Consider the following 15,778-nt stretch of genomic DNA (forward strand, 5'->3'; position numbering starts at 1 on the left):
TTTTTCTAGTTGTGGCGAGCGGGGCCTACTCTTGATTGCAGTGCTCTGGCTTCTCATTGTGGTGGCTTCTGTTGTTGCAGAGCACGGGCTCTAGGTGGGTGGGCTCAGTAGTTGTGGCTCGTGGGCTCTAGAGTGCAGGACCAGTAGTTGTGGCACACGGGCTTTGTTGCTCCGCGGCATGTGGGAATCTTCCTGGACCAGGGCATGAACCCATGTCCCTTGCATTGGCAGATGGATTCTTAACCACTGCACCAGCAGGGAAGGAAGTCCCTTGAAGAAGGTATTTTTGTATTGAGATAATTAGGTGTTCTCTTAGCTTCATGGGCTTGTATATCCAGTTCCTTCTCCAGTTTGGGAAGCTCTCAGCTATTACTTCTTTAAATAAACTCTCTGCTCCCCTCTCCCTTTCTTCTCCTTCTGGGAAACCCATTACCCTAATGTTGTCTTTCCTAAGGAGTCGGATAGTTCTCATAGAATTTTTTCAAATATCTTATTTCTTTCTTCTTCTGCTTGTGTCATTTCTAGAGTTCTATCTTCAAGCTCACTAATTCTCTCTCCCATGTGATCTGCTCTATTTTCAGTGCTTTCTAATGTTTTCTTCAACTCATTTATTGAATTCTTTAGTTCTAGAATTTGTTTTTTAGAGTTTTAATCTCTTTTGTAAAGTATTCCTCTGTTCATTAATTTCGTTCCTGAGTTCATTGAACTGCCTGAGTTTTCTTGTAGTTCCTTGACTTTCTTCATGACAGCTATTTTGAATTCTCTGTCAGTTAGATCACAGTATTCTGTGACTTTAAGTTTGGTTTCTGGAGAATTGTCATTTTCCTTTTGTGGTACAGTGTCACTATGGTTCTTCACAGTGTTTGATGAAGTTGTTCCTCTGACACACATTTAAAGTAGCAAGCACCTTTCTGCTTGATTCTAATGATCCAACAGGTTAGAAATTAGAGGCCTTTCTTTTGTTTTCCAGTAGGTGGCGCTATAGCACAAGTTTTGGGTTTCTCTTACGTCAGCTGCCTCTGGTTATATTTGAGAGTCTGCACTTTGTGCCCTCTACCATCTCCATCTGTGGTGTGGCCCGATGCCTGCATTATCACTTCCTGTACCTGCAGGGTCGCCTTACTTCTGCCAGTGTTGCTAGCATTGCCACCTGGTGCACCAGGATGGTGGGCTCCCTCCTGTCCAGGAGCCCTTGAGTGGCAAGTTCCACTGCTATTGGGGAGGAAGGGGCAGGGGCAATAGCTAGGATTGCTCAGGTGGCCCTGCCATGTCCAGTGTTGTAAGATTCATGGGCTTGCTACTTCGAGTGGGGGGCTGGGGGCTGGGGTCATGTGCACTGCTTCCCCTGCTACCGTCAGCTTCTCTGGGGCTGGAGGACTGGGACTGCAGACACCGCCTCCACTGTTTCCCTGCTCCTGCCTCTTCTATGTGTTCCAGTCCATCACCTTTAGTTGTATAGATATGTGGAGAATTCTCTGGTTTCTTGGTGTGTCAGACACAAGAACCTTTGTTGTGTTGTGGATGTTTTACTGGTTGTAGGTTAAGGGGAGAGACAAAGGTAGCTTTTCACTCCACCACGTTGCTGACTCTCAGAATGGTTCTTTTAAACAAAAATTGGATTATGTGGCTCTCCTCCTTGAAGCCCCTTACATTGGACTGAAAATAAAATCCAGATTCTTAAGCTGTTCCCTTATGGCCTGGCCCTATCATCTCATTCTCACTCCTCACTGCCACCTTTGTGCATTGTAGGCCTTTTTTCAGTTCCTTGAACTCACCTAGTTCCTTCCTGTGTCGAGTCATTTTCCATGTTTCCTTTGTCAGAAATGCAGGCTCCTTCACCCTCCATTCCTGACACCTTCCCTGCACGTTTGTGTACATATGGGCCACAAGCACATGCTCACTAAACTTGTCTCATCTTTCAGCTCTCTGCTTAACTGTCGCTTCTCATACAGCCCTTCTCTGATCCTTTAAAAAAAAAAAAAAAAAAAAAAACCCAAACCTGCCAATCTCTCTAATGGCTCTTTGATCTTTTCCTTTATAGCAAGCACTTAGCACAGTTTATAAGCATAGATTTATTTATGTGTTTGTCTAAGTTCTGTCTCCTTTACTGGATCATGAGTTCCACAGGAGTGCAGGCCGGGCTCATCATGTCTGTTTGTTCCTCATTCACATTCAGTGCCTAGTATGCAGTGTGCCCTGGGTAATTACTTACTGCGTGAGCAAATGAAGGAATGTTGGAGCTAATTTTATGGCTTCTCCTTTTCGTGAGCTATTTATTCAACAAATATTCAGAAAACAACTCTGTATTGGGGGTAATGAGATTATATTCTTTAATATTTTTATGTTTTGGTATGAAACATTTTCACGAATGGTTTCTCCTGTATGCAGGCAGAGTGCTAAGAGCGATCAGAGCCCACATTGTTTCTCTGTGTTTGAGTAGGTTGGATCCCAGAGACTGTGGAGGAATGGAAGCTTCTCCTACACCTGGTACAGAACAAGAGCACAAAGCCAGCCCCCCAGAAGTCACCAAATGGGAACTTCAGCGATGGGCCTTCCCCTATCAACGTGGAGAATGTGGCACTCCTGTTAGCTAAGGTCATGGGCCCAGACCGGGCCTGGTCACTGCTACAAGAATGTGGTTTGACCCTTGAGCTGTCAGAGAGGTTTACCAGAACCTGTGATATCCTGAGGATTGCCGAGAAAAGGCAGAGGTAATGTATGTCTGTCCTGCCCTATCCACAGGCACCTGGGGAATGTAGAATTGCACAGATTTTCAGAGGTGGACGGGACTATAGAGATCACATAGTCTCAACCCCTCATTCATAGATGAGGGAACAGAGACTCCTCTGTTGATGAAGGTGATTAAGAGAAGAGGCTAAAGTAATATTTTGTTCACAGTCATCACCAAAACACTGTTTAGGTTAATATAAATACCCAAATCTGATGTGTACTCAATTCTTTAAGACTATTATTGGTACCGCATACCTAATTGTCTCAGTCAGGGTTTTTTTTTGTTTTGTTTTGTTTTAACTGTGGTAAAATACAGATAACATAAAATTTCCTGCCAACCGTTTTTAACCACTTGGTTCAGTAGTGTTAAGTATATTCATATCAGTGTGCAGGCAGTTTCCAGAACTTTTTCAACTTACAAAACTGAAACTCTATACCCATTAAACAACAGCTCCCCCTTTCCCCTCCACCTAAGCCCTGGTAACCACCATTCTACTTTCTGTCTCTGACTTTGGCTACTCTACGTACCTGATATAAGTGGGATCATACAGTGTTTGTCTTTTTGTGGCTGGCTTGTTTCACTTAGCATAATGTGAGTAATGCTGCTATGAACATGACTTTACAGATATCTCTGAGACCCTGCTTTCAGTTCTTTTGGGTGTATACCCAGGTGTGGAATTGCTGGATCAGATGGTACTTCTATTTTTAATTTTTTGAGGAACCTCCATACTGTTTTCCATGGAGCCTGCACCATTTTACATTCCCACCAGTTATAGCACATCCCCACCAACACTAGTTATTTTCTGGGTTTTTTTTGTTTTGATTTTTGTTTTGTTTTGTTTTTTTGGATAGTAGCTATCCTAATGGGCATGAGGTGATATCTCATTGTGGTTTTATTTGCATTTCCCTAGTGATTATTGATGTTGAACATCTTTTCATATGCTCGTTGGCCATTTGAATGTCATCTTTGGAGAAATACCTGTTCAAGTCTTTTGCCCATTTTTAAATTGCATTATTTGTTTTTTGTCATACGAGTTCTTTACATATTCTCAATATTAACCTCTCAGATATGTGATTTGCAAATATTTTCTCCTATTGTGTAGGACAGGATGCCATATTCACAGGATGCCTTTTCAGTCTGTTGATTGTGTCTTTTGATGCACAGAGTCAGTCAGCTTTTTTAATCCTTTCTTCTGAAAAGAATGAACAATGACAGCTAAATTTGCCTGTTTCTTTTCTTTGGGATTTCAGAGCCTTGATACAAAGCATGCTTGAAAAATGTGATCGGTTTCTCTGGTCTCAGCAGGCCTAATTGAAGAAGAGTCAGCAGGGTGTCATGACATTTTGAGAAAAACTGAATCGTGCTCCGGAACCTTCTGAATGCATTTGTTATTGAAGGAAAGGCCCCACCTGAGATCCCTGCCACCTTACTGGGAGCACTTTTGTCCGTGTCTGTAACCTCTGCATTTGTGGCTCTATCTGTACCTCAGTGTTTTTCAACTGAAGTTGAATTTTGAAAGGAATCAGTCCTTATTTGCTGAAATGAAGTGCTCTGGAAGGAATCAGAATGTGAATATCCCCAGCTATGCAGTCTTTAGTCTGAACAACAGTGTTATTTGTTCCTTGCTGGTGGACTGGGGGAATTCTTTTCCTGTCGTGACTGCCATGTAGGGAGCAGAAGTTTCTCATCCTGGTCACATGAAGACATACAATGTAATTGACAGAAATTGAATTCCTTTTTTATCTTCTCTGGGACACTTGAGAAATTACCAAAGTAAGATCTGGTATAATGGAATTAACACATAAAATGAGTGAAACACTGAAGATTCAAATCAGATGTTTAAATGAAATGGCCCCATATTTAAATTGAGCTAATTTAAAATGTATTTTTTTTCCAGTGCTTGACATTTTCTAATCTGAACCTATATACAACTGATTCATTACTGGAAATGTTTTACTCCAGTCTTTCCTAAACAGTAGCCTAAAGGAATCATGTACTTTTAAAATTTGTTTTTTAAAAGCCATAATAAAGGAAGGCTGAGTGCTGATAAAGATCACAGCAAGTGCTTGTATTATTTAAGCCAAGTACTAGATTGCCATTTTCAGGCTCCTGTATACTTACACAGCATGTTATATTAATAATAAATGTAAAATCTAATTTAAAAATTATTTGAGTGGAATGTAGACATGAGGTTTATAGTGAGCAATTTGCAGGAAGGTGTGGTGTAAACTCGGTGTGGAATAAGCAAAGTGTTGGGTACATTGAATGATTCACTTCTTTCTTTCATTTATAACACAGCCAGAGAACTATAGACACAAATTGCTGTCATACTTCCATGTGACATTTGGATATGACATAACCAGATTAGTTGAAGAGATGATCAGAGAAGGGAGGCTTCACAAAGCTTCTTAGCATTTTGGGAAGTGTGGAAAACCTAACAATTTTGGTCACCAGTGTGTGGCAGAGTGTGTGTGTGGTGTCTCCCCACGCCAAGCAATTCTCCAACACCAGCTGGTTGTCCTACAACTCAACTCAATTGAACGTATCTCCCTGGAGATAGCATCCGATTTCACAGGTTAGGGGCTCAGAACCACAAAACTGCCCCCACTTAAGATGCCAGTCACAAATCCAGGTTGTTAACCGTACAGGCGTACCTCTTTTTTTTTTTTTTTTCAGGCATACCTCTTTTTATTGTACTTTGCTTTATTGTGCTTCACAGATACTGTTTTTTTTTCTTTCTTTTTTGTTTTCTTTAACAAATTGAAAGTTTGTGGCAACCCTGTGTTCAGTAAGTCTATCAGTACAATTTTTCCAACAGCATTTCCTTACTTTGTGTCTCTGTCACATTTCCCTGATTCTTGGAATACTTCAATCTTTTTCACTCTCATTATTTGTCAGGGTGATCTGTGATCAGTGATCTTTTTTTTTTTTTTTTTTAATTACTCAAAGAAGCTTTATTTTTCTATTTAGCTTTCTGACTCTGTGCTTGTGCTTTCAACACTTTCACAACGATTTTCTGCTCCTCAATGAGGAAAGCGCGCTTGATCCTGTCACGGACACATTTAGCACACATGGAACCACCGTAGGCCCGGCTAACATGTTTTTTCGTTTTAGAAAACCTCATAAGAACTTTAGGTCTCACAGCACGAACTCCTCGAAGTCGGCCTGGGCACACGCCACATGCGGATTTTGGTGCTTTCCCAACTTTCTTGGTATAAAGGTAAACAATTCTATTACCAGGGGTTCGGGACAGCCTGGTTTTGTTAGAGGCTGTATTGTAGGACAGCCTACGACGGTATGTCAAATGCTGAACCATCCTGAATGCCTCTAGATACCGTCCCCAGAAGAGGATCAATGATCTTTGATGTTACTATTGTAATTGTTTTGTGGCACCACTGCACCCATGTATGATGGTGAACTTAATGTGTGTTGTGACTGCTCCAACTGGCCGTTCCCCATCTCTCTCCCTCTCCTCAGGCTTCCCTATTCCCTGACAACAGCAATATTGGAATTAAGCCAATTAGTAACCCTATAATGGCCTCTTAAGTATTCAAATGAAAGGAAGAGTTACACATCTCTCACTTTAAATCAAAAGCTAGAAATGATTAAGCTAAGTGAGAAAGGCATTTTGAAAGCTGAGATAGGCTGAAAGGTAGGCCTCTTGCATCAAATAGCCAAATTGTGAATGTAAAGGAAAAGTACATGAAAGAAATTGAAAGTGCTACTCCAGTGAATACAAGAATGAGAAAAAAGTGAAAGAGCCTTATTGCTGATATGGAGAAAGTTTTAGTAGTCTGGATAGAAGATCAAACCAGTCACAACATTCCCATAAGCCAGAGCCTAATCCAGAGCAAGGCCCTAACTCTTCAATTCTGTGAAGGCTGAGAGAGGTGAGGAAGCTACAGAAGAAAAGTTTGAAGCTGGCAGAGGTTGGTTCATGAAGTTTAAGGAAAGAAGCTGTCATCATAACATAAAAGTGAAGCAGCAAGTGCTGATGTAGAAGCTGCAGCAAGTTATCCAGAAGATCTAGCTAAGATCATTAATGAAGGTGGCTACACTAAACAACATTTTCAGTGTAGACAAAACGGCCTTATATTGGAAAAGGAGGCCATCTAGTACTTTTCATAGCTAGAGAGGAGAAGTCAATGCCTGGCTTCAAAGCTTCAAAGGACAGGCTTCCTCTCCTGTTAGGGGCTAATGCAGGTAGTGACTTTCAGCTGAAGCCAATGCTTATCTACCATGGTGAAAATCCTAGGACCCTTAAGAATTATGCTAAGTTTACTCTTCCTGTGCTCTATAAATGGAATAACAAAGCCTGGATGACAGCACAAGTGTTTACAACATGGTTTAATGAATATTTTAAGCTCCCTGCTGAGACCTACTGCTCAGAAAAAGAGATTCCTTTCAAAATATTACTGCTCACTGACAGTGCACCTGGTTGCCCAAGAGCTCTGATGGAGTTGTACATCAAGTTTAATGTTGTTTACATGCCTGCTAATACAACATTCATTCCGCAGCCCATGGATCAAGGAGTAATTTCAACTATCAAGTCTTATTTTTTAAGAAATACATTTTGTAAGACTATAGCTACCATAGATAATGATTCCTCTGATGATTTGGGCAAAGTAAATTGGAAACCTTCTGGAAAGGATTCACCATTCTAGATGCCATTAAGAACATTCATGATTCGTGGGAAGACGTCAACATATTAACATTAATAGAAGTTTGGAAGAAATTGATTCTAACCCTCATGGATGACTTTGAGGGGTTCAGGACTTCAGTGGAGGAAGTAATTGCACGTGTGGAAATAGCAAGAGAACTAGAATTAGAAGTGGAGCTTGAAAATATGACTGAATTGCTGCAATCTCATGGTAAAACTTGAACGGATGAGGAGTTGCTTCTTATGGGTGAGCAAAGGAAGTGGTTTTTGAGGTGGAATCTACTCCTGGTGAAGATTGCTGTGAAGATTGTTGAAATGAAGACAAATGATATAAAATATTACATAAACTTAGTTAATAAAGCAGTGGCAGGGTTGAGAGAAAAATGACTCTAATTTTGAAAGAAGTTCTACTCTGGGTAAAATGCTCTCAAACAGTATTGCCTGCTACAGAGAAATCATTTGTGAAAGGAAGAGAAGGAAGAGTCGGTGATCTGCCAAACTTCATTGTTGTCTTATTTTAAGAAATTGCCACAGCTGCCCCAACTTCATCAAACACCACGCTGATCAGTGAGCTGCCATCAACATGGAGGCAGGACCCTCCACCAGCAGCAAGATTACAATTTGCTGAAGGCTCAGAAGATGCTTAGCATTTTTTTAATCAATAAAGCAGTTTTAAATTAAGGTATATACATTTTTTAAGACAATGCTATTGCACGCTTCATAGACTATAGTATAGTGTAAACATAACTTTTATATGCACTGGGAAACCAAAAAATTCATGTGACTCACTTTACTGCTGTGGTCTGGGGACCGAACCCACAATATCTCCAAGGTATGCCTGTACTTCTGACCAAGTGGCTATAAATCAGAGGTTCCCGTGACCCGCTCCTTGGGTTCAATTAATTTGCTAGAGTGGCTCACAGAACTCAGAGAAACATTTTACTTACTTAGATTATCAGTTTATTATAGAAGGCTCAGGAACAGCTGGCTGGAAGGGTAAGGTATGGGGAAGGGGCAAGGAGCTTCCATGCCCTCTCCTAGTGCCACTCTAGACCAATCTCCACATGTTTACCAACTGGAAGCTCTAGATAAAGCAGCGGCAGCATTGAGAGTGGAGATAGGCTGGACGTTGAGTTCAGTTGCCAATGGCCAGTGTCAAGAGTGGGACTGAAAGTTCCAACACTAATCACATGGTTGGCTCCACTGGCAGCCAGCCCCCATCCTTAGGTGTGGTCCAAAACTCACCTCATTAACAACGAAAGACACTTTTCTGCCTCTCATCGCCTTGGAAATTCCAAGGGTTTTAGGAACTCTGTGCCAGGAAAGAAGATGAAGACCAAATATAAATTTCTTATCACAATATCAAACCTTCCCACTAGTTCAGCTGGATTGTGGCTGTATTGGATTAAGTTGACTGTGAGTCTATAAGGTAAAGGGTGAGAGCCTTCCTGTCACTTTCAGCTTTTGTCATTACACAGTGACTGTCCAGAAGAGGGTGTGGAGGAAATCTCAGGAGGAGGGGACACCCTGAACTGGCACAATTGTGCAATTATTTCCCGACAGATCGTTCTAGGGCACGTTACAGCAATCCTCATTTACCTAAAGGCTAACAGAATTTTCTAGCATTAAAACAACCCCCCCCACCAGAAACCCCACATCATCTGAATTTATTTTCTAAGGAAAACAAACAAAAATCCCATTCAGTTAAACATTTAAATTTGAACAGTCTACTTGGATATTAGGCAGTGTTTTCAAATACAACTTGTAATCTTTCACTTGCCTAAAAATGATAGATTGATTCATGGTTGCCTCACTTTTATTTTTGCATCCAGACTTGACTGGTGTTTTAACAGGGCTTCAGGGTATCATAATGGCGGAGGGCTTGGGTTTGTCGACTGAAAAAAAAGAAGCACAATGTGAGAATTGTGAGGTTTTTTTGTTTGTTTTTTTGCAGTACACGGGCCTCTCACTGTTGTGGCCTCTCCCGTTGTGGAGCACAGGCTCCGGACGCGCAAGCTCAGCGGCCATGGCTCACGGGCCCAGCCGCTCCGCGGCATGTGGGATCTTCGCAGACCGGGGCACGAACCCGTGTCTCCTGCATTGGTAGGGGGACTCTCAACCACTGCGCCGCCAGGGAAGCCCATGAGTTAAGTTTTATTTGGGGCAAAATGAGGACTACTGCCCGGAGACTGCATTTCAGATAGCTCTGAGAAACTGCTCCAAAGAGGTTGGGGGAAGGTCAGTGTTGTAAATGATTATAGTGAAGGGGGGTGGTGCGTGCAGTCAAGCATGCAGTTGGACAGAGGCTTGTTGCTAGTCAGGAGGAGCAGATGTCACAGTTTATAATTTTAGTTCTTTTCTAGATGTGAGTAGATGCAAGAATTGGAGCTCATAAGATCTTCTCCTGAAAATATCTAACTATATGAAGACCTGTTTTGCCAGTTTTTCCCAGATCACAGAGTGCCGCATTCCTGATCTCCACCCTGACCTCCTTTCAGGGGGTGTTGAAGGTCAGCAGCCACAGTGGTTCGTGATTCAATCCTTGTAGAGGTAGATGGCAATGCCAAATTTTAGTTGGCAGGTTCTGAGGCAGACTGGCTTTGAATGTCTGCTCTTCATCTAGATGACCTTAGGTGAGTTCCTTTGTTTCTCCAAGTTTCAGCTTCCTCATCTGTCAAATATGGATAATAGTAGCAGTCCCCTTGGGGGCAGTTTGAGGATTAAATGAGATAATGAATGTGAACCAGAGCTACCTCCTAGTGACAATTAAATGAGACTAAAATGCAGAGCATAGCGCCTGTGGCATAGTGTCTGGGTAATAAATATTAGTTGTCGTTTGAAAGATTTGGAATATCGTTTCACCCAGTAGTGATCAGACCCATGTACGCTGGTTTTCATGAATGAAAGACAGTGGGAAGACCAAAATTGAAATAATTTCCTTGCATGTATTTAATTTGTCACTGCCCTGGCCAAGGCTCAAAACCTTGTCGTCATCCTTGCCCCCTTCCTCAACCCTCACTTCCAATTACTAGGTACATTCCCTCAATTCTACATTGGTGGTGTTTTCCGTTAGTCGTTTATTTTTCCATTCTCTATTGCCACCATCCCACATTCTCATTACTTCTTGCCAAGACAATTACATCAGTCTTACGGGAACTTTCTTCACTTCTGTTAAAAAAACAAAATTCAACAGTACATTTGAAGGTCTAGTTGGCTTTATTCAACAACTCATGAATCAAACAGCATCACACCTAGCAACTAGAAGAGTGCTCTGAGTGGGTGTACGAAACGGAGAGCTTTTACAGGAAGAAGGGTGGGACAAGACAAAAGAAAAAAGATTATTTCTAGGTCAGGATATCTTCTTTTTGGGGGAAAGGGATCATCAAAACTTTTATCATGCATGTTACCTCTTCTGGGGGTGGGGCGTGGATGGAGAGGGCCCACATGCAGATTACCTCTTCGGTGCTGACCGGAAAATTCCACTGGTTAAGATTACATTTCTGGGGAGGGTTGAAACTGCAACTAAGTCAAGTATTAAGTCTAGGCTTGGTATCACGGGAGCACAAGTGGCACCATTTTGGGCCTGTGGTTTTCTCGTTAACACTTCTAAAGACTGCCTTCCCCACCACCACTGAGTCTCAGCACATCACAATGGAACCAGCATTAGGTACCACCCAGTCAGGTGATTCACGAACTTGCCATGCATCAGAATCATCACAGGAGCTCGTTAAAAATACAGACGCTGGGATCCTGCCCCAGACCTGGAACTTGTAGATCTAAGGACTAATTTAACCTCCTTCAGCTTGTCTCCTACCCCCACGTTATTCCTAAATTTAGATGTAGAGTTATCCTAGTTTGTAGATAAACCTAGGCCCCTGAGAAAGAGTTCTTCCCTGGGTCTCATGGGAAGTTAATTGGAGATATATTGTCAGAATCCTTGTCCTCTGAGGCGTAGCCTTAAGCCACTTCCAATCAGAAACTTTCGGTGGCTCTCCTCTGCTTTCAAAATAAAGCCCAAATCCTTGAGATTGACATTTAAACTGATGAAACAAAATTATTTTAAGGCAGGACAAGAAAAAAATCTAACGTAAAATTTTCTCTGCTTTTTGAACCACTATCCCCTCCCCTTTAGTGTACATTGTGCATCTGTACTACACATTAACTAGGTTCCCTTAAAAGACACAGGAATGCCTACTTGCCAAAAAGAAAAAAAAAAAAGCAATTTCCTCCTGGCATCAGCAAGGTAACTTTTTTAAAAAATTATTTTTATTTATTTATTTTTTGTGTGTGGTACGCGGGCCTCTCACTGTTGTGACCTCTCCCGTTGCGGAGCACAGGCTCCGGACGCGCAGGCTCAGCGGCCATGGCTCACGGGCCCAGCCGCTCCGTGGCATGTGGGATCTTCCTGGACCGGGGCACGAACCCGCGTCCCCTGCATCGGCAGGCGGACTCTCAACCACTGCGCCACCAGGGAAGCCCCCAGGGAAGCCCCCAGCAAGGTAACTCTTTAGGAATTAACATTTCCTTTTAATCCTGTAAGGGGTCACAATGACCCACTGCTTGCCTGTTGGACTACATAGTCAATATGTCACTTTGATGTATAACCCTTTGCCTCAAAAACTTATATAACTGCTTTGACCTCTAATGGGTGGAACGGCTTGCAGGATCTTAGTTCCCTGACCAGGGATCGAACCCGCGTCCTCGGCTGTGAAAGAGCAGAGTCCTAACCACTGGACCACCAGGGAATTCCCCTCAGAGCTGTTTTTTTTTTTTTTTTTTTTTTTTTTACATTTTTTTTCTGTTTTCACTTTTTTTTTTTTTAACATCTTTATTGGGGTATAATTGCTTTACAGTGGTATGTTAGTTTCTGCTTTCTAACAAAGTGAATCAGTTATACATATGTTCCCATATCTCTTCCCTCTTGCATCTCCCTCCCTCCCACCCTCCCTATCCCACCCCTCCAGGCGGTCACAAAGCACGGAGCTGATCTCCCTGTGCTATGAGGCTGCTTCCCACTAGCTCTACCTTACGTTTGGTAGTGTATATATGTCCATGCCTCTCTCTCACTTTGTCACAGCTTACCCTTCGCCCTCCCCATATCCTCAAGTCCTTTCTCTAGTAGGTCTGTGTCTTTATTCCCGTCTTACCCCTAGGTTCTTCATGACATTTTTTTTTCTTAAATTCCATATATTTGTGTTAGCATTCGGTATTTGTCTCTCTCTGACTTACTTCACTCTCTATGACAGACTCTAAGTCTATCCACCTCATTACAAATAGCTCAATTTCGTTTCTTTTTATGGCTGAGTAATATTCCATTGTATATATGTGCCACATCTTCTTTATCCATTCACCGATGATGGACACTTAGGTTGTTTCCATCTCCGCGCTATTGTAAATAGAGCTGCAGTGAACATTTTGGTACATGGCTCTTTTTGAATTATGGTTTTCTCAGGGTATATGCCCAGTAGTGGGATTGCTGGGTCATATGGTAGTTCTATTTTTAGTTTTTTAAGGAACCTCCATACTGTTCTCCACAGTGGCTGTATCAATTTACATTCCCACCAGCAGTGCAAGAGGGTTCCCTTTTCTCCACACCCTCTCCAGCATTTATTGTTTCTAGAGTTTTTGATGAGGGCCATTCTGACCAGTGTGAGATGATATCTCATTGTAGTTTTGATTTGCATTTCTCTAATGATTAATGATGTTGAGCATTCTTTCATGTGTTTGTTGGCAGTCTGTATATCTTCTTTGGAGAAATGTCTATTTAGGTCTTCTGCCCATTTTTGGATTGGGTTGTTTGGTTTTTTGTTATTGAGCTGCATGAGCTGCTTATAAAATTTGGAGATTAATCCTTTGTCAGTTGCTTCATTTGCAAATATTTTCTCCCATTCTGAGGGTTGTCTTTTGGTCTTGTTTATGGTTTCCTTTGCTGTGCAAAAGCTTTTAAGTTTCATTAGGACCCATTTGTTTATTTTTGTTTTTATTTCCATTTCTCTAGGAGGTGGGTCAAAAAGGATCTTGCTGTGATTTATGTCATAGAGTGTTCTGCCTATGTTTTCCTCTAAGAGTTTGATAGTTTCTGGCCTTACATTTAGGTCTTTAATCCATTTTGAGCTTACTTTTGTGTATGGTGTAAGGGAGTGATCTAATCTCATACTTTTACATGTACATGTCCAGTTTTCCCAGCACCACTTATTGAAGAGGCTGTCCTTTCTCCACTGTACATTCCTGCCTCCTTTATCTAAGATAAGGTGACCGTATGTGCGAGGGTTTATCGCTGGGCTTTCTATCCTGTTCCGTTGATCTTTCTGTTTTTGTGCCAGTACCATACTGTCTTGATTACTGTAGCTTTATAGTACAGTCTGAAGTCACGGCGCCTGATTCCTCCAGCTCCATTTTTCGTTCTCAAGATTGCTTTGGCTATTCGGGGTCTTTTGTGTTTCCATACAAATTATGAAAGTTTTTGTTCTAGTTCTGTGAAAAATGCCAGTGGTAGTTTGAGAGGGATTGCATTGAATCTGTAGATTGCTTTGGGTAGTAGAGTCATTTTCACAATGTTGATTCTTCCAATCCAAGAACATGGTATATCTCTCCATCTATTTGTATCATCTTTAATTTCTTTCATCAGTGTCTTATAATTTTCTGCATACAGGTCTTCTGTCTCCTTAGGTAAGTTTATTCCTAGATATTTTATTCTTTTTGTTGCAGTGGTAAATGGGAGTGTTTTCTTGATTTCACTTTCAGATTTTTCATCATCAGTGTATAGGAATGCCAGAGATTTCTGTGCATTAATTTTGTATCCTGCTACTTTACCAAATTCATTGATTAGCTCTAGTAGTTTTCTGGTAGCATCTTTAGGATTCTCTATGTATAGTATCATGTCATCTGCAAGCAGTGACAGCTTTACTTCTTCTTTTCCGATTTGGATTCCTTTTATTTCCTTTTATTCTCTGATTGCTGTGGCTAAAACTTCCAAAACTATGTTGAATAAGAGTGGTGAGAGTGGGCAACCTTGTCTTGTTCCTGATCTTAGTGGAAATGCTTTCAGTTTTTCACCATTGAGGACGATGTTGGCTGTGGGTTTGTCATATATGGCCTTTATTATGTTGAGGAAAGTTCCCTCTATGCCTACTTTCTGCAGGGTTTTTATCATAAATGGGTGTTGAATTTTGTCGAAAGCTTTCTCTGCATCTATTGAGATGATCATATGGTTTTTCTCCTTCAATTTGTTAATATGGTGTATCACGTTGATTGATTTGCGTATATTGAAAAATTCTTGCATTCCTGGAATAAACCCCACTTGATCATGGTGTATGATCTGTTTAATGTGGTGTTGGATTCTGTTTGCTAGTATTTTGTTGAGGATTTTTGCATCTATGTTCATCAGTGATATTGGCCTGTAGTTTTCTTTCTTTGTGACATCCTTGTCTGGTTTTGGTATCAGGGTGATGGTGGCCTCGTAGAATGAGTTTGGGAGTGTTCCTCCCTCTGCTATATTTTGGAGGAGTTTGAGAAGGATAGCTGTTAACTCTTCTCTAAATGTTTGATAGAATTCGCCTGTAAAGCCATGTGGTCCTGGGCTTTTGTTTGTTGGAATATTTTTAATCACAGTTTCAATTTCAGTGCTTGTGATTGGTCTGTTCATATTTTCTATTTCTTCCTGATTCAGTCTTGGCAGGTTGTGCATTTCTAAGAATTTGTCCATTTCTTCCAGGTTGTCCATTTTATTGGCATAGAGTTGCTTGTAGTAATCTCTCATGATCTTTTGTATTTCTGCAGTGTCAGTTGTTACTTCTCCTTTTTCATTTCTAATTCTATTGATTTGAGACTTCTCCCTTTTTTTCTTGATGAGTCTGGCTAATGGTTTATCAGTTTTGTTTATCTTCCCAAAGAACCAGCTTTTAGTTTTATTGATCTTTGCTATCGTTTCCTTCATTTATTTCTGATCTGACTTTTATGATTTCTTTCCTTCTGCTAACTCTGGGGTTTTTTTGTTCTTCTTTCTCTAATTGCTTTAGGTGCAAGGTTAGGTTGTTTATTCAAGGTGTTTCTTGTTTCTTAAGGTAGGATTGTATTGCTATAAACTTCCCACTTAGAACTGCTTTTGTTGCATCCCATAGATTTTGGGTCGTTGTGTCTCCATTGTCATTTGTTTCTAGGTATTTTTTTATTTCCTCTTTGATTTCTTCAGTGATCACTTCGTTATTAAGTAGTGTATTGTTTAGCCTCCATGTGTTTGTATTTTTTACAGATTTTTTTCCTGTAATTGATATCTAGTCTCACAGCGTTGTGGTCGGAAAAAATACTTGATATAATTTCAATTTTTGTAAATTTACCAAGGCTTGATTTGTGACCCAAGATATGATTTATCCTGGAGAATGTTCCAT

General features: G+C 41.0%; 2 protein-coding genes across 6 annotated transcripts in view; one reads left to right on the forward strand and one right to left on the reverse strand.

The window, feature by feature from the left end:
• HPS5 (HPS5 biogenesis of lysosomal organelles complex 2 subunit 2) overlaps positions 1-4,789 on the forward strand; it is a 44,776-nt gene extending 39,987 nt beyond the window's left edge. For all 5 annotated transcript variants that reach the window (XM_004263895.3, XM_033409022.2, XM_033408993.2 and 2 more), the window contains exons 22-23: positions 2,441-2,711; positions 3,982-4,789. In XM_004263895.3, coding sequence (XP_004263943.1) covers positions 2,441-2,711; positions 3,982-4,042 — 332 coding nt within the window. In that variant the 3' untranslated portion in view covers positions 4,043-4,789. The remainder of the gene's footprint in view (positions 1-2,440; positions 2,712-3,981) is intronic.
• An 895-nt stretch (positions 4,790-5,684) lies between these two features.
• LOC101271068 (60S ribosomal protein L34-like) lies at positions 5,685-6,088 on the reverse strand. The gene has a single exon (XM_033408978.2). It carries the CDS (start codon positions 6,045-6,047, stop codon positions 5,694-5,696), a length of 354 nt encoding a protein of 117 aa, XP_033264869.1. The 5' UTR covers positions 6,048-6,088; the 3' UTR covers positions 5,685-5,693.
• Positions 6,089-15,778: the final 9,690 nt, after the last annotated feature.

This window comes from Orcinus orca, chromosome 8 (assembly GCF_937001465.1).
Source record: "Orcinus orca chromosome 8, mOrcOrc1.1, whole genome shotgun sequence".
NCBI lineage: Eukaryota > Metazoa > Chordata > Mammalia > Artiodactyla > Delphinidae > Orcinus > Orcinus orca.

Coding starts and splice junctions, on each gene's coding strand:
- LOC101271068 (XM_033408978.2), bottom strand. CDS start 6,047: ATGGTTCAGCATTTGACATACCGTCGTAGGCTGTCCTACAATACAGCC.